We start from the raw sequence: 27,184 nt of genomic DNA on the forward strand, positions 1-27,184 counted from the left end.
CAGAGACCTTAGCCTGCTTAGGTTTGCATTCCACCACACGTATGCACATCTCCCTTTTGCAACGATATATTACCACAGCCTTTTACCTCTCTACGCAAGTGCATTAAAGCACTAAACGTGAAACCAGTTGGGTCGCTCTTTCCATTCATTTCTTTACAAGAATCAATGCTTCTATGCTGCTGCCGGTTTGGTAAGGGATGCGGTTCTGGGGAGGGGGTGCTGCGCGGACTCTGGTGCCCAAGGGGCCGGAGCTAAGAAATTGGCAGGAGTGAGAGAGTGTCTGTCGGAACTTGAGATCACCACTCTTGGTAGTGTCTTCAGTGTGTTTTTCTGCCTGAACGCCAGGCTTTCTCTACAGCATTACACTGAATCATTAACATGACTGTGTTCATATGTAAGAGAATGCTTGATATAGCTTCCAAAATGTCTTGAATTAGTAGAGACAGTGATTTTCCGTTTCTAAAAATTGCCTTTTCCGTTTCAGAAAATCTCAAATTCCGTTTCAGCATGTCTGAAAACGGAAATTCCGTTTCCCTAATAGACTTTGTGTACAAGAAAAATTGACAATTCCGTTTACATAGAAAACCAATAAGCAACGAGTAGTGATGTCAAAATGCTAGCGCTGCTCAAAATTTGCATCTACCAATGTACTAACATCGCTTTAAAATCCATATTAATCGAAGAGATTCGAGCTCATAAAATATTAAGGGAAACATAATCGACATAAATATATTCTCACCTTTCATATTATTAGCATTATTTTATTGTTAAATGGGATTTTATCGCTGATTTGGGGACTTTTCGGACATCGTTTTGAGCAGTCGACGACTTCCGAATATCCGCCATTTTGGATTTGATGAATCACCGTGATCATTATATTATGACCGAACGTAGAGGGCAGCAACACACGGCCGGATTCTGCCTTCTATGCGGACGTAAGTGTAAACTAATTTGGATACGATCGAGTGATGGAGAGGCTCGAGTGTAGTTACGATGATTGTTGTTGCAAAGTGAGATCGTGTTTTTTTCAGTTGATATTCGTATTTTGTTGAGGATTTGGGATTAATTTCTGTTGCTTTTTTGTGCATTTTGAGAAAAAACATGTTTTCCGTGATTTTCCGTTTGAAAAGCCACTTTCCGTTTCAAACAGCCGATTCCGTGAATTCCGTCCGTTTTCCGCGATCGCGGAAAATCACTGTCCCTAAATTAGTAATACCATAAAAAAAAGGCATTTGCAGTTGAATTGTTTGGTGACAGTAACATTTACATTTTTTTTTCTTAACTTGTAAAATGCCGGATAATTCTAAGTTCTTGAGACTAATTGTGCAAAAAAGCATATCAGTGAATTTAAGAAGCTGAAATTTGTATTCAATTCAATTTAGTTTATTTATTCAACCATCATCAGGTACAAACATTTGCACAAATATGTACCAATATAGATAATTATACAAGTACAAAATATAACAATAGAATGGTGACCCCGGAGAAAGCAGAGCTTATAAAAAGGGGCTACTTAGTAATACTCTGACTTTCTTAGTTTATTTTGATGTCTTGATATCAAGAATGTACTTCAGTGTTGCTGTCAAACCAAGTTTTTTTATTTAGAGCGGTAGAGCTGGGTTTTTTTTAGTAGTAATTATTTTCTTATATTGATGCTTTCCTTAAATGGTAATTTATTACATTTTTGCATGTGCTTTACTGCTCTAACTGAATAATACATGTCAAACTGATTCTTTTGTTCCTTTGACTCATTTAAATATGATATCAGGTGCTCAACAATTTAGGTTATCCAAATAGATTTTTTTTTTTCAAGTTGCTTTATTATTCATCCAAGGAGGACAATCTCTTAGGAGCAGTATAACAGTGAGATGACTTGTAGCATATAAATCAAAGCGGTATATTATATGCTGTTTCTACTCCATGTGTGTGTGTGATGGACCGAGACACGACAGCTTACATCTTGTCATATCACATCAATATCTCACTGAAAAATGTGTGGGCTGATAGCCGATCGAAAGCAGATCACCTATATCCCAGATCCATCACTTTATCCCATCTCTCTGAAGTCACTTGTGCTTTCTTTCTCTCTCTCTCTTCCTCTCACTTTCTCTCTTCTTTTCACCCACCCTGCCTCCTCCTCTCTCTCTCTCTGTCTCTCTTATGCTGTCTCATCCCATCTTTTTGCTTACTGTCTTCATCTCGTTCCATTCTCACCCCATTTTAGGCTTTTTTCTGTCTCATCCAATCTCATTTCTTTATGTATTCTTCAACTTTTTCTCTTTCTCTTATTTACAATTTATCTCATGAATTTATTAAATCGGTCCCTTTTCTTATACGTTCCTATATTAAATTTTTTAACTTGATTGTATTTTTTTCCTTTTTATACCTTTCCCTGTATAGTGCTCTCAAGCATTCTTTTTATTTCTTACCCTCTCACTCTCTATCTCTTTCCCTCTGTTTTTCTCCATTCCTTTTCTTCCTCCATCTTTTCTTTCTCTCCCTCCTCTGTATGCCTTCTCATCCTGTCTTCATGTAAGTCTCTTCTCTGTCATTCCTTCTTGGTATCTCAATCTTTGGTGTCTATGTCAAGGAAAATCTCAATCTAGAGTACACAGAGTGTTGCTATTCCTTCATCAAAAGCTATGTAGCGTGCAGTGTGTGTATAATTTGAATGGTACCATGGACGGCAATGACGAAAAGGATGAGTTGTGTTTCCCTCTCTGTCTCTCTCCCACGATGCACTTGCGCTGTCAGCGAATGAGTGAATTCCAGTTATGATTAGATGCTAGTGGCTGCTTTAGCCTGGTACTTTACTCATACCGCAGATGGCCGCTACTCAAGGCAGGATGCACGGGCCATTTTAGCCCCGGGCAATAAGTACTATTTTTTATTCTACTTCAAAGCATCTATGTCTCCCTCTTCTTCGCTCTCTCACATTTTCATTTTCTTTTGTATCCTTCTATTTGCCTCATAATTTTTCTATTGCACTACATCTTTCGCTCACGTTGTGCATATTCTTTACAATTGGAATATTTTAGAGATTCTTTACAAAGTGGGTTTGACCTGTTGGATGATATTAACAATCAGTAGAAGATAAAAGATACCAGTCATTTGAGTTGCCATGGATACCATACTGCATTATCTTTAGCAGAGAGGTATCCTCAGAACCAACTTCACAGATGAGCTGGGAATCATCCTTGTATGTGAATCAAAATCATCTGCTTCTGAATATTGTGACTTGAACTGTTTCAGAACGTTTTAGAGAATTTCATTGTGTTTCGTGATTAGTTTGATATAAACATGGCTGACTCATGATGTCTCCAGTGTGGGAGTGTTTCTGTCACCATGCTTTGATTGCTGGTTATCTTTAGAAGATATTAACCTCTAGGAACCAATGCTGGATTGGGCCATTGTACAATGCCTACAGGAATTACAAAGTTCAGTAATGAACAGGTTAATGTAGTCATGAACAAGCAACCATAATTATATTTGTTATTATCTCTCTGCATACTGGATTGGACAAATATCTTGTTGTTGATCTTATTTTGTTTGAAAAAACTCTTAGAAAAACTGTTTTAGAGGAAAGGATGAAGTGTGGATTATATGGTTACCAGGAAGTGAACAAAGTGTTATTATATGTCGTGGAATCAAAATCAATATGCAAGAACTTGTCATCAATAATTCGCATTACATATGAAAAACCTTGGCGTTTGTCTATCTAACGTGGAATAATCTGCACATTCAAAAGGCAGTGCGTCGCACGGGGATAGGGCAGCTGCAAAAGACACCATCCGTCTCCCAAAATAACCATGTTTTATAGATTGTGCCAGGTTTGTCAGGCCACCGATTCATTCAATCTTCATGGATTTATGCATCTCAATGCACAGTGTCTATGGCCCTAATTTGCATAGATGCATGGAGGTATAGATGACTAGTGAGGTTGTTAATGTGCTTTCCTGCGGGCCAGAGTATAACGTCGTCCATCCGCATCCTCTCAAGAGTACAGGATATTGTTTCATTAGACGTGCCGGAGCTCTTTAGTTGGGATCTTGTATTTGTAATAGTGGATGGATATTGGCGTAGCTAAGATAGCATTGAGTGTATAGACGATGGAGCATCATGCTAATGTCAAGAAATATGAGCAGTTTTGGTTATCAATTGCTCCACGGTGGAGTATTCATCTGGATTAGATTTATTACAGAGTGAGTTTTTCATTTAAAGCATCTCAAAGATTTCATTATGTGTTTTGTGAGGTGATATTACTTTCAGATCGAAATTGAATTGAATTCCTGTTGGGGGTCCTATAAGGACTTCTGCATAGTATTATTGATATTGTATGGTGTTTATTTTGTCTATGTGTCTTCGTATGGAGAAGTATATCCTGTTATGTAGAGATACAAAGATATTTGTGGCATATGCTTGTTGATGGTATTTTTTAATAATTTTTGTTAACATGAAATTTGTATGATAAAGAGAGGAAGCTTATTTGTTGAATGTACAGTGTGGTCTAACTTCATATAGTGAAGACAGTGCCGTAGTATTTGGCTACCAGTGATCAATTATAAATTCATCATTTATCCTACTGTTGAACATTTAATAGTTTGTACGTCTGATCTTAGCCACTGTAATTAAAGATACCAGTATTTTACACTTTTTAGTTACAACCCGGTCCTGTGGACAAATGTCAAGTGAATTAATTTTGATTGGTTTGGTATACATCTAATTTAATCTGTAATAAAGTAATTCACCTCTGGTTTTGAAATGCAAGCTTGACATCCATTGCATCACTACGATGGCACATGAGTCAAGGTCATTCTATCAGCACACACTGACTACATTGCGCCTCTCGGTTTGCTCTTTCCATAACAAGCAATGCCGTCCTCAGAAAATTGTTTCTTTTCATTTTCATGCTGTGTCCTCTTCCTTGATCAATCAATTCCGTAGCGTCCTCTGTTTATTACCTTATGCATAGCGAAGAATTCTCTCCACAAAACAAACTTCTCCTCTTACATAGTTCCACTGTGGCTGAACTCACATTCAGACCAGTAAAAATCATGGTGCAGCAACATATTTCAAGGAACAATGCACATTGGTACTTAATTGGCTTTCCTTGTCTGAAATTCAAATTATGACACCTTCAACCAATACCACCACAGTTTTATATAACAGGCAAAAATACAGATTTGATTGTAGATTATAAATGTAGCCCTTGATACAATATTCCAAAGTGCTGCACACTATGACCTTGTCAGAGTTCAGTATTGCTATCGTATAATCACAAAATTACTCCTTTAAAATTATTTAAATGTCTATTGAATATACTAGATGTAGCTCTAATATTTGATAAACAAGGGTTATGTTAACCATGATTCATCTGGGACCAATCACAAAACTGTGTGTAGGTTATTCATGATTTCATGGACTGGTGACCCTCTTTGTGACCAATGAGATATTCCATATTTTCCCTGTTTTACCATCATGTGACTGCGTGTGCAATAAACCTGATCAAACTCTGTAAAAAAAAAAAAATCCATCCAGGTGGTTGCTAAAAATGAGAATTTTGTAATCTACATTGATCAGGTCTCAAGTGTTGCTGATGGGAATCAAAATTATTGAGAATATTATTCAATACCTGCAAAAAGGGTCACTAATTGTGGGTAAAGTCATGCATAAAGCCGTTCAGAGTCATGCATAATTTACAACAGATTTATGAAACACCACTCAGAATTTTGTTAATTAAAACATTTTAGTGTCATCTGACAGGTTATTTTATACTGTGCATCTTTATGCAAGTGTGATGTAGAAAAATTATTTTGTGAACTGGTCCTAATTATATCTTTGTATCACTGTTTGTTCTCATTATATAGGGTGGCCAGACAGCCCTCATGTGCGCAGCCCAAGTGGGAAATCTAGAATTGGTGCAAGAACTCTTACTCAAGGGTGCTGACGTCAAGGCCATGGATGAGGTATGGATCATTTTATTCTTTGAACCATCTCACATGTCTCTCCCCTTCTATCTTTCTCTATCTATACCTGTCTCTTTTTCCGTTTTATTTGATACTCTGTATCTAAATCTAATTCTGTTTTTTATTGCCTTTTTGCATTGATGTATTTCTAAACATTCTCACAGAGTTGTAATAAACTCTTTTCAGAACATTTATTTTCTCCAGAGCTAACGTATGCTCGTGTATGCAAAACGTAGTTGATAAAAACCATACCTTTCCCTTATTGTGAGACAAAATCTGAAATATTCATCACTCCTGGGAACAAAAATTATTTTACTGGGACAAATTTTTTTTTGTTCCAATCATGTTGTACAGCTCAAATGATGATTAGAGAAATACTTCTGGACCAACCTTAGATGTCTAGTTTTCATCCGAACATATTGTAATGCCTAGTATTATAGAGGAAATATGTAGTTTTTACCATCGTGTACATTTTTAATGTTGATAAGAGAAATTAAGGAGGAAAATGTTGTTTTCACTTAAAAAGTTGGAAAATGGTTGATGGATGTAAATATGTAGTTTTCATCCAAACAGGAATTACATGGTATTTAATGTTAGTAAAGAAATATATAGTTTGTATGATAGGAGGGGATGTACATTTTTTCTTTAAAAAAATATGCAATACCCCATTTAAAACTGGGGCAGGTATTTCAGATTCTATGTTCATGGAGGAAAATTGGAGGAATATAGTTTTCATCCAGATATGCAGTCATTTCACTGTACAGTTGATGGACAGGATGTTCTGTCTGCAATGAAGAAGAGGTTGACCACAAAATAGACCATGTTACAATCTACTTTAGATCTCCTGTCAGAATCGCTATGTGTATCTGTGTTTAGATTTCTTCTACCGAATCTTATTACTCTCTCAAAATAGAACTAGTATGTGCAATGATACATAAACTCCTACCACATTGAGCGTTACATCGTTTCCTGTGGTTTTCCTAACGGTAATATAGATGGTGGAATTATGGAGATGAGATTGTAGAGGTTTGAACTTGTTCATGTTTTTCACAAGATGTAACTTTGTATTTAACAATTTTAGGGGTTTTACTAACCCAATTACACACATACTTTTCTTCAAATATGGTTTGCTTCTATAAATATTAAAAGCTTGCCTGACATTTAGCAACATGACTTGTAGAAAGGATTTATTGAAGTTGATTCTTTCATAAATTTTGGGGGGATTTTCATGTGAAAGGGAAAAAGAAAAAAGAAAACATCCATAAATTGAAATATCACATGAAATTTTTGTTTCTGTAAAATATTTGGGACTTGGTATTTGCGTCAATATTTTTAAGGATAAATCAGGTATGTGGGACCTTAATTATGATAAAGAGTTTCATGTGGAAGCAATTTATGCTTTTTGAGTGTGAATTATTCATTCTCCATTTATATTCATAAACATTGAACTGATATATGCATATGTTTTTTATCAGTTGCTATCTCAAAGTCATTCATCTTTATATGAAATTGTCTTAAATCGAAGGGTGTGTTCACAAATTCAAATGTGGCCAGGTTGACCATTACATGTATGTAATCATAAATATAACTTGCTTTCTCACCTTATACAAATCTGATGTCCAGCTTATAGGACATACTATGTGTGTCATATTGTACTTTGTCTGAAGATATAAGTTGAGCAAGGCTTCAAGCCTTCATAGTCAGCTTATATGTTGTTTATGTTATATAGGTTTTCATCATGAGGAATGCATTCATTTAATATTCATTAAATCCATAAATCAAAGTGAATTCTGTTGAGATTTGTTAAACTTAATAACATTTCAAGCTCTCACAATGTTAAGATAACTTTTGAACAAGAATTTTTATTCTACTGTGTCAATGCATTCAAGTGTATTTCTCAAAAATAAATTATTACAGAATTTACCCCTTTCTGGCATCCAAACTAACCTGTATGTGAATACAGACTGTCCAATTTTAAACCCTGATAATGAATGAAAGCCATGGTCTGTTTGATCACCTTGCTCCAGGCCCGCATAAAAATTCAGCAGACTTCTCGTCTAACATGAGGTCCCACGAAAGAGATCCCCGATTCTCGATCCTTAGTTAAACATTCCACTTACTTAGGGGTGGGAGGGACATACACCATCCTAGGTATATGGGACTGAAAGTGATAGATGTGAGATGGAGCTGGAGGGAGGGTAAGATGAGAGAATGGGTAGGAAGTGGCAACAGTGTCTGATAACACATTGACTCACTGAATTCTATACAGCAACCACTGGCTTCCAGTAGAAACTAATTAAAAACTTACATCCTTTCTTTTTTCTTTTTTTATTTCTTGAACCTATAAAAATCAATTTAACTCATTATCTTGAATTCATTTTATTCATTTTTAGATTCTTCTATTATCTAAATTTTATTTGTGCTCTACATATTTATGAGATCCATGAACATTATGTTTTCATATAAAAAATGAAATATTTATATGCTATAAAACAATATATGATATAAAATTTATCATATTTATGAATATAATAAATATGTCTTCTTGGGTAGATTCACTTGCATGCAAGGCAACAAATGTGGCCTTTGAGTGTAGAGGAAATCTAGGCAAAGTTTTTTTTAGATCATATTATTATTATTATTTTCTTATTATGTTATTATATATACCAGATGCTGATTATCACAGGAATATCTTTTTTTTAGTTATGCATATATTGTTGAAGGATTTCAATGAACTTTTGTATTCACTTTATCAAATATTGTAGTAGGTTCATGGGGATATTTGCCACAAAAAACACTACCCAAGCTTCTGATGAAAATAAAAGCCTATTAAATGTGTTGTGATTTTCCTTCTTTCCTTCATTTTATCAAGAATGATATGTTTCACTTTGGGTTAGCTGCCACAAAAATTCAACTCCAGCGCATGATAATATGTTCTTGTTGGTCTTTACCACGTTCTCACAAGTCTAGGACATTATCTCTCATACATTATTTATGATCATTATTATTATTCTACAGGACAAGTGGACACCACTAATCTTTGCAGCAAGGGAGGGACACCTGGACATAGCCAAGGCTCTCCTAGACAAAGGGGCTGAAGTAGACCATGCAGATGTGGTAAGAGAAGGGTAACACATTGGGACAAATTAAGCGAGAAAAGATTATTTGTAAAAACAAAAATTATGAAGGAGTGTCTCAGTTTGAATCAAGTGTATCTGAAAATTGCAGCTGAATTTCCTGTTGCATGGGATATATTGAACAGACTATGCCCAGAGGATGAGGGCTACTGTGTATTAGTCATTGAGATTACATGTGGGGCATTATTGTGGTTATGACTCTAGTCTTTCAATCTGAGGGATGAGGGTTCAAATCCATGCCATGGCGTGTTTTCCTTCCGCAAGAAATTTACCCACATTGTGCTGCCCTCAACCCTGGTGAGGTGAATGGGTACCAGCAGGAATTTATTCCGTGAAATGCAGCTCGTATAACAGCTGCTCTTCTAAGCGAGGGTAATTATGCTGCATAACTGTAGATCGCTTAGAGAGTTCTGATAATCTAAGTGTTAAGTGCTATACAGTATAAGCTAGTATATAATATTAAATAATGTATTAAATGTGCAAATTGGCACTAGAACATGACTGTACATACTACTTTGGCTCATTTTTTGCCCAAATTTGTCCGGTACACCTACTAGTATTCATATTTACAATAATCATCATCAGTGATATTCTTTAAAAAAAAGAAGGCCCTTCCACTATTAAAGTAAAGTCATCATTTCAGTTTTGTGTAAGGACGTAAGTCACAAAATCTGATAAACTTTTTTGCATGAAAAAAATTGTGTTGTGGCATTTTTCGTTATCTTTTTTTTTAAATAAGCTGATTTTAATCTCACCTCTTTTTTTTCTCTCTTTTTTCTGCTCAGAATGGATGGACACCTTTGATGTGGGCCAGTTATAAAGGCCATACAGATGTTGTTGTAGAACTCTTAGAAAGGAAAGCTAACCCCAATGTTCAAGCCCATGTAAGTTCATCAATTTACATCATTATTACTTCTTTGCTTTAAAAAGGATGTTCTTAAGATCTATTTGATTTCAATATACTTACTGAGAAAAATGTAACGATTGCCCATTCTAATGCCAGTTATAATTGCCTTTGGCAATTGCCATTGATAACTCTTTACTTTTAAGTATAGCTCGTTCATTGAGTGAATTGTGTTTATCACCAAACATACATTTCAGCTTTATACATGGCATGACAAAACTCAATAACACTCTTTTAATATTTTTATAGTTCAGGCAGGTTGAGACTAATTGTCCCTCTTAAGTTCATAAAATTATTTTTAAAAAGGCATTTTAAACATCCTTCCTTTTAAAAAATGTTTAAAGACCCTGACCGGTGTAAAAACAATCATATATCAAAAGAAAGTTAATGATTCATAGAATACAAATATACCAAAAATATTACACATATCTCCTTCCATTTCTTAAAACTATTAAATAAAAATCAAAGAAGTTGCTCCTCCAAAGTACGCTTCGATTGAGCGCCCCACGTCGCCTGGAAATGATGACGTCATGTTGTGTCTGGAGGGTTGCGATTCCATAGGTTTGTGTACAAAAGCATTGGGTATTTTCTTCCATTTCTATGTTATGAATCCATTTTTTTTTTTCGTTTTCAGATGAAAATGGCACTCACAATTATTCACTGTTCAAATGAATGGAAACCTACAACTATTCACTACCTTATTTGTGATTTCTTTGTTTGGCTCTTATTGGGCCTAAATTGCTATGTCAGGAAAAGTTGTTATACATAATCTGAATGCAGATAGAATTGAAATCTAAGCCAAATAAGCAGGAATTAAAACATGGCAAAAACTAGTTCAAAACTATAGATTTCATAATTTAAGCATGTAGGAAAAAATATATGTGATATCACTCTGTGATGGAAGTGAAGAAAATGAAATGCGTAATCTGGAAAGCAAAAAATAACCCAGTTTTTCTGTGTACAAACCTATGGAATCACGACGCTTCTTACACAACGTGACGTCACAGTCTCGAGGCATTTGAAAAGCACAATAAAGCCTTTTTTCTAATCCGGGTTCGAAGCCCGATAATTGGAATATTTTTAAGCAAAATACTCAGCTGGGAAGGGGTGAAAATGAATAAAGCTCACATTGCTGTATATAGTAGCTTATAAGCAAGGCTCCACATTAACTTTTTTTGGTGGTGGCCCGTTCGGGCCACCAAAACCTTCAAATATTTTTTTTTGGTGGCCCACTAATAAAGTTTGGTGGCCCGAAAAATATAAAGAAAAACATTAATTAAAAATGAATAAAACAAACTGAAATATTCTGCAATCACTAACACGTACCACTATTCTTTGTACATCTTGTATATAAATTGTGCTTGCTGTTATTTTACTTTGCATAAAACAAAAGAAAAAAATGAAGAAAAAAACAAAGAACAGGTCATAAAAAAAATTTGAGAAAAACAAAAGAAAATTTAAGAAAAATAAATAAAACAAATTATCAAAAAATGGGGAAAATTATTATTATTCAGTAGAAACATGTTCTTTAATCAGGTATTTTCAATGGGAAGGGGTATAAATGGTTTAATCACTGAAAAAAATAAAATGGCAAAAGTTATCTGGAAAAAACAGTGAGATAATTCCTTCCCTATATTTGACAAAATGATGGAAAAAAATCACATGTCATATCAATGAAATGCCTTCCCAAAGTATTTACTTCCTTAAGAGTGGTTTAAGAAGTCATTTGTAAACAAGAAAGAAAGAGCGGCCTATTTATTTTTGGCTCAAAGAGACACAGCTTCGAAATAAACCAAATATCAACATACATACAAATGCACATATGGGACTGTGATGTACTCACCTATGTGTATTAATGCATTTGGAAATCGGTCTTTTTGAGTCAAAAGAGAGGTCATAATTCCTCCTTTTAATGCTTGCAATTAATCAGGTTTCAGTAATATGGACTGTAGAAGGGCATTTCATTGGTGTAAAATGTGACTTTGACGTAGATTTCCAAAGTTCTGGGGAAGATTTCTGAGCAGTAACATTTCGTATCACAGCTCCCTGGGTCTGAATAGTCTGCTCGTGCACAGCTAGGTTTCATGCATGCAAAGCTCAGCCAGCAGCCGGAGCGGCCGGCTGAATAATAGGTACTGTATGCTAGCGGTAGGCCTACATACTGTCATAACTATGCACTCTTTGTGTGTGTGTATTTGTGTGTAGATTAACAAAAAAGGCGCATGACGAATTGGCTTGCAATTTTAACTGTAGAAGGTTGATAAATGCATGCAAAATCGGGAGAAAAATTGCGCTACTTTGAAAATTATTGGGTGCCCGATTCGGGCCACCAAAACTTAACATTTTTTCAATAATGGTTGCCCGAGATGAATTTTTGGTGGCCCCGGGCCACCGGGCCACCGCTTATGTCGAGCCTTGCTATAAGCTTTCGATTGGTATATAATTTGTCAATTTCATTTTGGGGTCCGGTCTGGGTCTTTAAAAAAGGGGTGTGGACAAATTTGTTATATTAATTGTGATGATAGGAATTGGTCAGTGTAACTCGGGACAGAATGAAGATTTTTGAAGATTTTTGGTCCACATATTTTGGTAGACAGGCAGGAAAAAATTATATGCTTTGTCTGCATAAGTATGTTTTATTTGTGTCTGATATTTTATTGACTTTATACACAGGTACAAAACACATTGAGCTATATATAATACCATGTTCAAGCAAGGTAATTTTAGACAGACTGGGAAAAACAAACAGAAAGCACACATCAGGATTGTTTTGGAATTCCTTTTACATGCATTGATGTAGTTAGTTGTATACATCAGGATAACATCCCATTGCACATTTACAGTAGTATGTCATCAAGTAGAACTGCCATTTACATAAATGCCGTGAGCTAAACCTTAATCTCATTGATTTTGAAAGCCACTTCTAGATATTCATTCCTGTAAATACCAGTGTCCAGGTTGGTAGACATTTTCAGGTATATCTTGAGCCAACAACATGTAGTTACCTGTAGCCTTTGAAAGTATTGGACTGAATTTTACTAAAGCATTTGTGCGAGTGTCTCCATATTTTCGCTTCAAGCATTTTGAATTATATAGCCGACACGCATTGGATGGTCTTACTTGAGTGTTCATAACCTGATGGGGATAACAATGAAGCATACGTGTGGTATTGACAAGGTTGATTAGCTTGTAGCGTTCGTCTTGGTTTGTGGTTCGGACAATCTGGTTGCTCTATGCTTGTTTCAAAGGTGTACATCAGAAGGTCATCCGTGTGTTCTTTACCTTGGATGAACTGTGTAGGAAAGGAAGAAGTGAGGAAACAACAATGTGAAAAAAGTGTTTAGCTTTGATACACAGCTGATAATGTCCTGGCCATTGTGCTTTTAGTTTAGTCTAGTGTAAATCCTAGGATATATCTGGACCTGGCGAGAGTGCTTTGACAAAAATGTTTGTATAAATGAAGAGTAAAAAGTAGCCTTACATTCATCCCATCAGCTTCATCTATGGACTTTCTCTTGTAAGCAGCTCTCAAATTATTCAATTGAAATTCATTCACCATGTCTTAGATTTTCATAATACATTGTGGAGCTAAGGGAGATCCTTCATTCTTTAATTGATTCTGTCAAAGGATTGCATGATATTAATTGAACAATATGTCAACCTAATTATATGTCTGTTGTTCAAATTGTGCTGATTAATTTTTAACTACCAATAGATTACTGGAGACATATTTCTTATTCTTAAAATGTTAAGATAGGGAGTGATGTAGAAATTCCCTCATTTTCGACAAGAGCCAACGACACCTAACCGGTCGAACGAGCTGTAAATTGAAAGCGACTTGAATTTGTAATGAGTATGCATCTTACATTACTGATGAGAAATGACATGAAAAATAATCAACCCCTCAATAATTCACGGGCTGCCATCGTAGAATGTTAGCGATCTCTTCATTCGCCCCTCCAGCTCCTATCCTCGTTGTTCCGTAGCTGGGGGAAAGAAGCAAGGATGATGATGAATGAGGTTGTAAAAATCTGAATTATTATCAGGAGCTTTGGTGGCATGGGACTTCAACAGGGTGTGTTCAACATGCTATATGTCATGGAAGATGGTAGCATGAATACCAATGCCAGTTTGTCATGCGATGAGACATTACTAGTCATGTCAGGTTTCTAGGCACGTCTAGGTTATTCTAGGCCGAGATTGAAGGATGGGAGATAGGAAGGTATGGGAAGAGGTCAGAGGAAAGGAGGAATTTGGTATGGGATAGCTTCTAAGGATTAAGAACAAATTGATGTATATTGTTATGATTCAGGAATATTGTAAAGCTTACAGTATTAAAGAGCATTTCAGCGATTATGGTTGAAGACTGCCCCACAGAGATGCTTGAAAATGAATACCAATGAAAGTATACTTGAGTAGTAGAGGTCATTGACATTTGATCTCTGGGGTATACCTTGGGTGTTTTTATAGAGGGCTGAAAGGTACTGTCTAGACTACTATCAATGGACGATACTAGACATAGATATAGATTTAAAAAAGAACCATAACATTATTTTTTTTAATAAAAATTAACTTTTGATTTAATTTTGTTTAATTACGATATTTGAGCTATTTGAAAAGGGATGCTTATGGTATCCTTGAATGCTGTACAAATTAATTTGACAATTATAATTCAACAGTACAATGACTCTTTCAGTTCCTGTTGTTTGATGAAAAAGAAAACAAAATTAGATCTATCCCACAAACATTTTTTATTTGTTTCAAGGTGAGAGTCACTGTTTCCTTTCTTTAGTGACGTAGATGGATTCATGGATCTGTGTGCATGCAGTCAGCCTAATGGGTTTTAAAGAACAAAATGGGCTTTAAGCATAACATGCACACATCATTGTTCTTGCCAAATAATCACACAAACGTAACAGACAGAAAAAATAAAAAGTAACTGTAAACTCTCACACCCTATTCAGAAAAACATGTGATTGATTCACTAAAAGACTGAGTCCCACTTTATAAGGATCTATGGGTGTGTTTATGCTTCCATTGCGAGGACAGAATCAACGATTTCAAACGTCGATTCAAAACGCCGATCGTAAACGTGGTTCTGGGGGTGCTGTTTATGCTTAACTTTTTAGAGCAAATCATGATCTCCAGCTGGCTTCGCATTGTAAAGCGAGGTCAAATTGGGCGCGCCTTTTTTCAAAAGTTTTTTTTTACGATTGTTGTTATTACGTAGAGATTACATGGAGCAATACGACTGTATTTGTCTGCGGATTTTCATCTCACCGGAAGCATGAACCAAATGACGTCATTTAAACACGTTTATGATCGTGGTTCTGTTTATACTTTCCAAGAAAGCCTGATTCTGGTCAAATGACGTTTACAAACGCACCTTTTTGTGAGTTTACGATCGGCGTTTTGAAACAGCGTTTAAATGAAAGTAAGCATGGAAGCAACCGTGTTTTGTACTTATCACGTTTGGAAACGCTGATTCTGGCCTGAAAAGTGGAAGCATAAACATGGCCTTAGAGTGTCTTCTAAGGACTGTTCAATTCACATATCACAAACATAGTAAATATTATGGGGAAAAATGGTAAAAACCAAACCAAAAAACAGTGATGGTCATATTGTTGAAAGGAGACATACTGTATGCAATTCATATTCTGGTTTAAAATGGGTAAACAGAATTGTTCACTCCACAGCACTTGACAAAGACATAAGCATTCACTTGGATTACATTAATCAGGAAATTTGAGCCATTAATCATGAATAAATCATATGAGAATTACTGTCGCACGTTTGAATTGATAATGAATTAGGGATATGAATCGTATCATCATTATTGATTAAAGTTTGCATTTTTTTCTTTTAGAAGGTAGTTAACTGACTCTTGCCTTTAAATGCCATCCCTTAGTTCCCTCTGCTCTTGACTTGAGTGTCCTCATTTGCTTAAATTCTACTTCTTTATCATATTCCATACAATCTTTCACCTTTCCACTTTCTTGCTTCCAGATCCTATGTCATTTTTCATCAGCTTCCCTTTTCAAAAAAATATTCCAAGTTCCTATGAATTTTAATATTTCAATAAGTTGTTCTGTTCCTTCAGCTCAAAATTGCTTTTTGGCTTAGTAGATGTTAATGAGAACCTGGAGTAGATAAGTAGGAAGAAATCTTTAAAGTTTGGTGTAGGGGAGTGATTGATAGATGTAGGAAGCATTTATTGGTTTCCTTTTATAACTCTTGACAAGGATATTCACTGCTTATTACCGTCCCATCATTATATTCAGCTATGACATTTTGTGAACAAGAATTGAGGCTGGATTATGATGCGCCACATATCTAACTGGGTCACGCACAACAGTGAATGAAAATTGGAGGATATTTCACACTGCCATATGAAGCCTCTCAATAGGTGTTAAACACAGCCCCTTTTTCAGATGTGGTAAGAAATTTCTTACAGGGGCACTGATAACAAGGGCCATAATGTATAGGTTGGTTCTCACTGCTAAATATTCATCACTCTAGGATTCTGTCTCTGTGTGGTGGACAACCCCTCTGCAAAGGATGTACCACAAGTCCTAACTAATAGTTACCAATAACTATAAATTTAAATTGAAATTGTTTCGCATTGCCAGCATTGCACCTTTCTATGGGTGTTCACAAAGTTTTTTTCTACTCAATACTTTTTATATTATTAGTTATAAATGCCTACGGACTCTTCTCTGTGCATTGTTAATTGCTCTGCTATATTCAAAAGAAATCAACAGCAAATGGAAAAGAAAGATTTGTCTACCATGCATTACAACACAGCTTTTAACTCACTACAGTGGTAGAAGATTTGTACATTGTTATTGCCATCATTTTATTTGGTTATAATCTATGAGTATGACCATCCCTAGTCCAATCCTCTCTCATTCAAGTCATTGCTATGATAATCATCTAATCCTTGACAATCTCTTATAAATCTCATCACAATACTCATTAACCCATCTTCCAACCCAATCTTCCCATTCCATATTTTGCCCCTGGTATAATAGTAGCCGTGATCTCTCTCTTACAAGGTCTTCTCTGACTCTGAGGAAGGTAATCAAATAATTGACATTTCAGGCTTACATGACTCTACATAACCAGGGTGAGAGGGGGATTCAACGTCAAACGGAACAGAATAGAACCCGTTTGCTCCTAACGCGTTATTGAAAACCACCCGAGAGATGAGGTCTTAGCTTCCAGCCACGCTCATTGCGCTAAGTGAAAGATTGCAACCGACTACGCATTTGCAAATTAGTTCCTAGAAAGGACCCGAGCGTTATCTTGCCATGTAAATGAGAGGAAATTACCAGGCTGTAGTACTGTCCTTCTTCCTTCTCCTTTTGACTCCCCCCTCCTCACTTTTTTTTTCTTTCTCTCTCTTTGTCTTCCTTTCCATTCTTCATCCATACTTAAGAAAAATGTTTTATGTTCACAATTTTTCTTCATGGAGCTTAACTTTGCTTTTCCTGTCTTGATTCTGTTTCTGCCATAATTTGGTGTTTTTTTTCTCATCCTCCATTCTAATTTTTCTTCCTATCTATCAATCTGTTGACAAGCATCCACACTTCATGTATCTGTCTATATCTTTATATCTATCCATCCATCTATCCATCCACCCATCCATCATCAATTTAATCAATCAATCTATATGACTATTTATCCCATTCTCCCTTTCTATGTCACTTTTCCATCTCCATGTAAGTAGTATCTTTCTATCAATCCATTTCCCTATCTACCCGCCTCCCCCTCCCCTTCCTTGTGTATTCCTTCACCTCTATGCACTCCAGCCATGCATGGTCTCTACTAGTTGCTCATTGACTTATCTCCTTGATCTGTCTCTGATTAAACAGCTCTGATTTGACAGACCATGCAGGAAGTAATTGATGTTAATGAAGTCATTGGACCATTTGATTCATCCTCTATATTTATCTGTCAGAGTGTAATGAGGCCTTGATTCCACAGCTCAGTTAGTACACTGTTATCCATAGGTGGCAGCATGCATGTTAATTCAACCATTTAATGACAGTTATTATCTGTTGCAATATTAATCATTGTAATGAATTTGATTTTGTGTTTTTACTGCTCTCTATTGTGGACCATATCTCAGATATGGTCCAAAGAACATTTAGGTGATTTGATTGCCTGCTATCTTCACATCTCCCTTAGATTTCATTGGTGTGTGAATCTAGTCTTGGAAATGATATTTAGATTAATTTTATCATGGTTTGGGCCTGATTGTATTAATAAAGAAACAAATACAGATATTTAGGAGTAAGAATTATTTTGACTAGTCCTTGATCGACTAGTCATTACCAGTTTTGCTTTAACCCAATAAATGCTGAATTCTGTCCATTCCCATTGGCTTTGTAGAGGGACCGTCTTGATCCAGTAGGCAATGAGTTAACTAGTCCCAACTGTCATGATTTCCTCTGTACAAGTACATTTCAAATCCCTTCCTGAGAGGGTCATATAGGAGACAGATGTCATAGCCATCAAAAGGAATCTCAATAGACAATCAACATATGGCTTTGTTATTTATATTACCGTATCCTTTCTCATGTTGATGGCTAGCAGCGGGTGGTAAAGTGGTCCGTGCCATCGTCACATGAAAACGATCACATTCAGGTCACAGACAACATGGGTATCATTGCCTCGGTCAAACTGCGCTCACATGTGCTGTAATGCCTTTCATATGGTGTAGACTTATTGATGATGAAAGCCGAATTGATGATCACGGATGTGAAAATGGGAGGTGTCCGTCATCGATCCGACCCACTTTCATGTTTCACCTGCATGTGATAATAGGATACACTCTTATTGCATTTCAGCTTTTGTTTTTGGCTATTATGATGGAAGAATAAGTAGGGCACATGTGGTTATGATGGAAGTTGATGAATCCCCTAGTTGTTCATTATCGTTTGAATATCTGTGTCATGTCAATAATCGATTGGTTCATATTGAGATGGTTTGCATATGCACGCACAGGCAAGTCAATGCAGAAAATGGGTTTGCCATCCCACATAGCATTTACATGGTATTCAACATTTGTTATTTGTTTACAAGTGAATTTAGTGGTGGTTATTTCATATTTTATTTTTGAATCATTGTAGCAAGATGGTTTTGATCATGTATTATTCAACCAACCTTGCTGTAAGCATGGTGTTACAGTTGCAATAAATTCAATTTGGTCATTCTTAAAGGTAAATGCTAGTTTTGGTAACGATATCAAAATGAGTTCGTACAGAATCCAATGAAATGACCACCAAAGTGTCTGTTTGTATAAATAAAACGCATGTGCCAAAGGATTCTGGAAGAAATTGTGTAATTGCTGAGAAATCAGCAAATAAGCACAGGATTTGGGTAGAGCGTCGGGCCCGACGCTCTAAGCAATAATTATACATCGTCCCACGTGCGCTTATCTGTGTTGGGGATCTTCGGTGTGAACATTTTTCAGCGTAGATTTCAAGATTTCACAAAGTTCAGTTAATGTAACTGTACCAGATCTAGATTCTCGATGATATACTGACAATTAAGCCTTGTTTTACAGACTTTCTCATGAAATTAGTGTTTACTGCAACTACTGGAATTTCTCTTAAAAGGGTAGCGCTGAACGTAATCCAAGACTACCAGGATCATGGATGGCCCTGGATGCTCTTCAATTTTCCAATTCTTGCTGTAATATATAAATGTGCACTATAGATAGAAAACTGGCCCTACCCTAAAGTTTTTTTCTTTCTTTTGTTTGTTTTCCTACCATATAGCATGGGGTTACTCCCATTATCTGGGCAGCAGGGCGTGGTCACAGCGGAGTGGTAGCTGCTCTTCTTTCATCAGGGGCAAAGGTCAATTCTGCGGACAAGGTGAGTGCCTTCAACCCCTTCATAAATATTCCCCTTCCTGCTCAATATTAATGCTCTGTATTTCCCTTCCTTTCTTCTTCCTTTTCTCCAGATATCATTCTTTTATATCATTTATCTCTCCTTTTACTATTCCTTGCTTTTCCTATATATCAGGTGCCTGATACAATGCAAAAATGCAAACTATGATAAATGTTTACTTTTTTACCATTTTTTCTGATTTGTTTCTTTTCTTTCACTTTATCCATTTTAATCAACTGGATCAAAGAATAAATTTATTTTTAACAACTTCATGGTTTGTCTTTTCACCCATAACAGTATGGTACATCTGGTTTGGTATGGGCTGCCCGGAAAGGACATGTGGACTGTGCAAGACTTCTCTTAGAGCATGGTGCTAATGTTGATATGGCAGGCATGGTAAGTAAACTCAATTATAAGGAGAGATTCAAAAGGAATATTTAGCAGTTGGTGCATTATTTGTTTTATTTTTTCATTGGTAAGAAAGAAGTGAGCTTGAAAGTAACTAATGACATGATGACACGAATGAAAACAGTCTCCTTTTAGACTTTCATCTAAAGATCATATATCAGCTATGGAAAAGGATGGCAGTGTTAGGTCATTCTTAGGACATTTCTAATTTAAGGCGAGATTTAAGATATAAGGCATCATTTAAGGGTCATGACTTTAAAATCGTCAAGCTAAGAGGGTGCTTTAGGCAGCAAGATCAACAGGAACTGTATATGCAGAACTATAGGATACTCTGAAAAGAAAAATGTTTTAATTGGACCTTGAGGGATAGATTTAAGATTGTATCTTGTGCATGATCTTAGAACCTCCATGGCTCATGGTTAGTTGATTACTTGCGTGGGACTTCATTGGGATAAATGGTTTTTGAATAATTCACTGAAGCGCTTGTTACTCCATTACTCTGACGACGACTTGCGGCTAGGGATTGAATAATGACTAGAATGACTCCATCTCGTCTCTTGCTGTCCTGGATTCACCAAACTCCCAAATCAATCACGGCTTGTAATTACCACCAAATTACTCCCTAACCAGACTCAGTGTGCGGTCTGAATGAGGATGGGTGTCTGTACTGTGGCTGTAGTGTGAAGTGATGGGGTTGTTCACACCATTGGATGTATGATGTCTACAATATCAAATCATATGGGAACTTCATTGTTACAAAACATTAATGTACATAGTAGGAAGTATCAGCACACATGGCTTATTCCTCAATTTGTATTTAGGAAGGTGATATGACTTCTGTTCTTGAAGCAATTAATTCTTTCCCAAATTTTTACAAAGATATAAGAATGTAAAAATGATGGTCCATAGTTATATGCAGAGTTAAGGATTAGGATATACATGTATAGAAATGTTTGGAAATGGGCTGAACTATCTTGAGGTCCTGTGTTTTATTTTACCTTGTAAACTTATGGAAAAAAAAATTGGTCCCGAATGCTACTAACTACCTGTGTGTACATACTTAAATCAAATTCACATGCATATGGGCATCTTTTTGCATTAAAAGTTCCCTTGTGAATATCCATGTGAAGTGATAACACTTAGGCAGGTCAAAGTTCGAGATTCTGTCTCTTCCTGCATAGGCATTTATAGTACCTAATTTTTGTCTCCTTTTTCCAATTCCCAATAAATAAAGATAACGGTTTGATCTCAGGCTACAGAGTTTGTTGCCTCTGTTCACATTTTCCACTTGACTTAGTATGGTGTGAATAAACTATTGACAATGTTGACCTTGAGGAAGGAAATGTGAGTATCACCAAATAAACTTGAATACATGATCATCATATACATGAGGCATGAGTGAAGTATAGCCTTCAACAGGTATAGGCAACCACGGTTGTTTATAGCCGTTCTGAAGTGAGAGCTCATCGATATACGTTAAGAACGTGCAGAGAATGGTTAAGATGGGGATATGTCAAATGTAAGTGTGAACAAAGCATTGTATGTTGAAGAACAGTGTCCCTGGTTGCAATTATGATGGTGATAACTCCTCATAGAACCCTACTTATTCAAGGTCAGGAGTTAGTTTGCATTTCATGTTGTAGAATTGAAAGAGACAAAGAGGTAATAGGTGGGCAGCATGATGTATGTATGTTGCAAGGCTGACGAGGGAGCTGTCCGGGAATTATTCTTCTTAATTAGACTCTCAGACTGACACCGCATTGCTTTTCATGGATGGGTTCTTTAAGAGACATTTGGGCAGCAAAAGTGGCACTAACTTGAAAAGTACAGTGGTAGTATGCATTTTGGTAGTGAAGATGATTTTTTATAAAATCTTCAGATTTGATTTTTATTTTAAATTATTGAAAACTCTTTAGGGCTGAGTCTCTTTTTTTTACCGTAATATGGCCAAGGATTTTTTTTTTTTTTTTTTTTTTGGGGGGGGGATTGGTGGTCGTCGGAAATAAAGAAATACATAAGAAATATAATGTCACCAATGACTATAAGAATAGCAACCACCTTAAGATCAATGTTTCCTTTTATAGAAATCTTTATCAAAACTTTCACATGATACTATATGTCAAACCATTAATCATCAAGTAGAGCTCCAGAAATAGTAGTACTGAGCAGGATATTTTCAGTTTTCTAGCTGTAACTTATTGTCCTTTAACATTAAATCCCGGAGCGTGGGGGCAACCAGTTTGTTCTGTTTACGACTCTGAGTTACTGAGTACCATTGCAGAATTGCGGCAGAGTAAACTATAAGTAACTAAAATGAATGATACTTACGACTTAAGAATTCTTAGATACATCAATCACATCCTTTATGAACTTGTTTATGATCTTACCTTCAAGTTCTACCCCTAATTACTTTATCTTTATTGAATTTATTAGTACCTTTTGCAACAATCTCAAAATTAATACACGTGTGAAGAAGTGAAAGTGCTGTCGGTGTCCATCCTTTTGTAAGTCGAGAAAGCTTTGTCCTTGATCTAATTCCAATTTGCAACAGTCACAAACGCCTCCTGTGCCTGAGAAGATGCGAATGTAATAAACATGTAGAGCATGAAGCGAAAGTAGATTCTCATTAGTTTTGATGGTAGGAGGGAAGGGGGTACATGGAGGGGGGTAGATGGAGGGGATGGGGCATAGACGGATGGAGTGGCATTTTTCTCTATCCGGGGTAGTGTTTCATGAAGCAAATATTGATTTTCACTGACAAATGTTATAAGCTACTGAAAATCCTTGCATCTGGTTGGCTGAAAGCAAATTAGACAGTGAAATTCACTGATAAAACTCTTCATGAATTAATAGTACTCACCTGGGGCCGGTAACACAAAGCTCTAATAGCAATCATCATAGAAGAATGAATTTACGATTGATTGCATTGACTACAATGTACAATCAATCGTGACAATCTTACGATCAGTCGCTAACCTTTGTTTTACGGAGGTATTAAACAGATGATCGAGAGAATTCATGATGTTCAGTATTTGTCCTCTCTGTCTTCCATTGACATGTAGACCAAAGTGAATCGATTTCACTTTTAATTTCTTCAGAGAGAATGGAGGGGGTTAGGCAGGCCTAGGTGTATCATGTTACTACCACCTAACCATTTATATCTCTGTCTAATACCCTTATCCATTTATCGGATTAAGCGATGATGCCGACTTCTTATTATCAGTGAATTCTTGCATTTTCTAGTCAGGCTCTATTTCCTCCCAAGACAGTTTATTGGAAATCATTCTATTCCGACCCGATGAGGAATTCTAAAGTGAAGTTAGCTGAATTAGGGAAAGATAGGATCCAAACTGGATTCCTGGCATCATTGAATTTGTACAATGTCACGTTTCTATGGCATATTACAAGATTTCTACCACCCTTTTAGTGTATTTCAAAGGGGAAACGGGTATCTTTTTAAATGGCTTAATTATATACTGTTCAGTTCTTTGCAAATTGGCAAAGAATTTTTTTCTATATTTCTTTATAAGTCTTGTAATAGTACACAACCTTTTTAAATCTGCTCTACTTCTCCCCCCCAAAAAAAAAAATAAAACAAAGAGAGACAATGAATACACTTTTTGTCTTGATATAGTTGTATAGATTTATAATGATATGAATAGAAAATAATCAATGATCAAATATAATATTGTAATATTTAATGAAAATAATTGTTGATTTGTTCCAAAAATGTAAGACGCATATTTAATAACATGAGTATCAAGGACAGCTGTGCAAAAGGACAAATTATATACCATGTATTGTCAATATCTTTCTCCTTGCCATCTAGTAATCTATCGCTTCTTAGCATGAGAGAGAAATAAAAAGATTCAATAAATAGGTTAACAAGATAAAAACCCTTGCAACGACCAAGGTGAAAAAGCATCGATAGGCATTTTAAAAGGGACACTTATCTTTTGATGGTGGCGAAGAAACCGAAACCTGCGCTACTTTCGGTCGTATCCCACAATTCATCCATTGATGTGAAAGGGTCATGGAAGGGATCTGAAGAGTTAATTTAGATTCTTAGATCGGTATTGAGTTTGGGACCCATATGCTGGTCGCACCCAAGAATGCATTAGCGCTCCTCTAAATTATCACTTAATTCCTGTTTAGCCTCACTGATGTATGCTTATTAACTTACTAGCTGTGTCCATTCCTTACTGCTGCATAATTCAGTACAGTAGTATGTATGGCAGTGTGGAGTATGTGATGCCATATATTTACATACTGTCATCTAGTTAATTTCTTTTTATAATAACTGAAGAGGTTTCCCATTGCTTTGGTCTGATATTTCTCTAAGCTGTCTTTTCCATTGTTAATCATGCATTATGAAGTGTGTGTGTGTGTGTGAATGGATACAATTAGTAGTATCATTTTAGTTACATGTATATTAACAATATTCACCCATTTGCATGATGGGTTAGCACATTAGCAATGTTAACACACCTGGACATAATGAATTAATAAGTGCAAGCCTTTGAACAACCTGTGTTCTTATCCATGTCATTTTGTAATAGATCATGATGTACCTTGTGTTTCTAGTATGAACGCTCCTTCTTGACTTGGGAAATAGCACGTACACAAAATAGCATACTTTTCCAAATGGTTAATGCAGCAAACATACAGCATCATGACAAGTGCCTTCATACAATCAATTATTTTTGTGAACCTATTAGCAGTGAGAACACTGCCATGGATCATGTTCAATGTTACATAGTAGCATAATGTATAAAGTTGGGTTCTCTTTTTGCAGTTTTGTTAAGGTAATGTATCATTACCATGTAGTGGGAACACTCCTACAGTTTCCCATTTGCACAAACACCTCAATATGAACCCCTTATGTAAAGGGGGTCAGTGCATGCTAATAAAAAGACATCAATGATATGATGGATAGCTCTCAATCATATTCACATCATTCTGAAAATCATTGTCTCGTATTCATAGCTTTTCAGTGTGTTAATGCTCTACTCATAAGTATATTTGTCTAACAGTCTTTACTTTGAACTTTCAGACATGGGCTCTTTTACATAGAGCTTAGCGATTGACTGTGGGGCTGATTTCTACAATTGATTGCATTGATTTTTTGTGAATGATCAATCATAGATATCAGCCTTATGATCAATTACAAAGCTTAATGTTACAGGGTCCAGGGTTATAGATGTACACGACCTTGTCTTAATGAAGAAACTTACGTCAGGGACCCGTCACATAAAGCTTTGCGATTGATTCTCTTGCTGATTTCTATGATCGATTGCATTAATTATGATGTATGATCAATCATAGATATCAGCCTTATAATCAATTACAAAGCTTTTTATGTTATGGGGCCCTGGAATGAAATATTTAGTGACCTTGGTGCTGTTTTCACATCTAACAAAGATTTATTATAATAATAAATAATAATATTGTACTTATATAGCGCATAATATTGGTAATCTCTATGCGCTTAACAAATGAATTATCTATTACATAAGAGATCAAATTATTAATATGGTTTTCATTAAAAAATAAAATATTATTCTACATTAAACTAAGTATTGTGCTACATTGTAATAAACATTGAATTTACATATATCATTCCATGGTATTAATTTGGTACTAAACATATTGAATAAAACTATATTAAACTATATTATGCTACAACAATGAAAAAAGATAGGACTTGATTGATGTCTTGAAATGAGCTGTTGAAGTGGCTTCACGTAGTATTCTGTGATCAAGAAACGTTGACGTATGAGACCAATTAAAGAAGACGATGAAAGTGGTCTTTATAGGTAGGCGGTCTATATGGACATGTTTCCCTTCAATGATACACTTTTAAAGAGAAGACAGCATTTTTTTTTGGGGGGGGGTCCTACTTTGTCAGATAAATGCGATTTTACAATCTTGGAAAATGAGAACTTTGTATCCAGCTAACTTTAGCAGAGATAAGTTAGACGATTATTATCAGCTAATCATCAGTCAATCTTGTCTCTATTTTCAGAATTCCTGGACGGCCCTGTTAGTATCTGCAAGGGGAGGCTACATGGATGTTGTTCGGATGCTGTTAGAGAGACATCCAAACATCAATGCTGTGGATAAGGTCAGTATTTCTGGAACTTCCTCCGTTTGTGAAACTGTTCCCCTAGGGTACTCATCCATCTCTTTAGTTTAGTATGTAATGTATTTATTACCCACTTGGTCTTCTGAATTTATTACAAAACAGAATCCAGAAGATTGATCTCTCTAAACTTTAATCTGTATGACTTTTGAAGCAGAGGACAGTTTTATATCTGATCCTTAATATTTCTTAATCCCACTTGATTTGGTGGCCTATGGATATGTCCAAATAATGTTTATGATAGTACAGCCCTCACATTAGTTCAAGGAGACAAGATAATCATATTACCTTCCTACCCTATTACCAACAGTGGTTCTAAGGTGATTTTTTTTTCCAAAACAAATTCCTTGCCCCCCCCCCTTGTAAGCTTACCTCAGGGCTGTTATTGTATTCACAATGCTGTGGGAATAGCTTCAAATATGTCATAAAAGTGACTAGACATGTTTGCATTTCTTTTTTTCTTCTAATGATTCTTATTAGCTCTGCTCATTTGTGAATCATTGTACTAATAAGTATTAATAGCTTGGTTAAGAAGCCTCCTCTGAAGAAACAGATTGGTAGCACATCTTTGTGGATGTCCCTCTTTTGAGTTAGTGAGTCCTGTGTATTCATGACCAGGATATTCTGGGCAAGGTTAAAAAAAAAAAGAAGCCGGAAGCAATGTTTTCTTCAGAGTCTCATGCATCTGGTTCAGCGTTGGTAATGGTGACAGTGCTTTATCAGGC

The 27,184-nt window shown here is 35.9% G+C and overlaps 1 protein-coding gene across 2 annotated transcripts in view; it reads left to right on the forward strand.

Moving 5' to 3' along the window:
* The window catches only part of LOC121407597 (kinase D-interacting substrate of 220 kDa B-like), a 72,128-nt gene that overhangs the window by 15,326 nt on the left and 29,618 nt on the right, over window positions 1-27,184 (forward strand). Inside the window, exons 1-7 of one of the 2 annotated variants that reach the window (XM_041598759.1) lie at window positions 2,871-4,202; window positions 5,868-5,966; window positions 8,985-9,083; window positions 9,889-9,987; window positions 19,793-19,891; window positions 20,207-20,305; window positions 26,343-26,441. In XM_041598759.1, the coding sequence (XP_041454693.1) occupies window positions 5,886-5,966; window positions 8,985-9,083; window positions 9,889-9,987; window positions 19,793-19,891; window positions 20,207-20,305; window positions 26,343-26,441 (576 nt within the window). In that variant the 5' untranslated portion in view covers window positions 2,871-4,202; window positions 5,868-5,885. Of the gene's footprint in view, window positions 1-2,870; window positions 4,203-5,867; window positions 5,967-8,984; window positions 9,084-9,888; window positions 9,988-19,792; window positions 19,892-20,206; window positions 20,306-26,342; window positions 26,442-27,184 lie in introns of those variants that run through there. The other variant, XM_041598750.1, reaches the window with a different exon arrangement.

The sequence above is a fragment of the Lytechinus variegatus genome, chromosome 1 (assembly GCF_018143015.1).
Source record: "Lytechinus variegatus isolate NC3 chromosome 1, Lvar_3.0, whole genome shotgun sequence".
In the NCBI taxonomy this organism is placed as follows: domain Eukaryota; kingdom Metazoa; phylum Echinodermata; class Echinoidea; order Temnopleuroida; family Toxopneustidae; genus Lytechinus; species Lytechinus variegatus.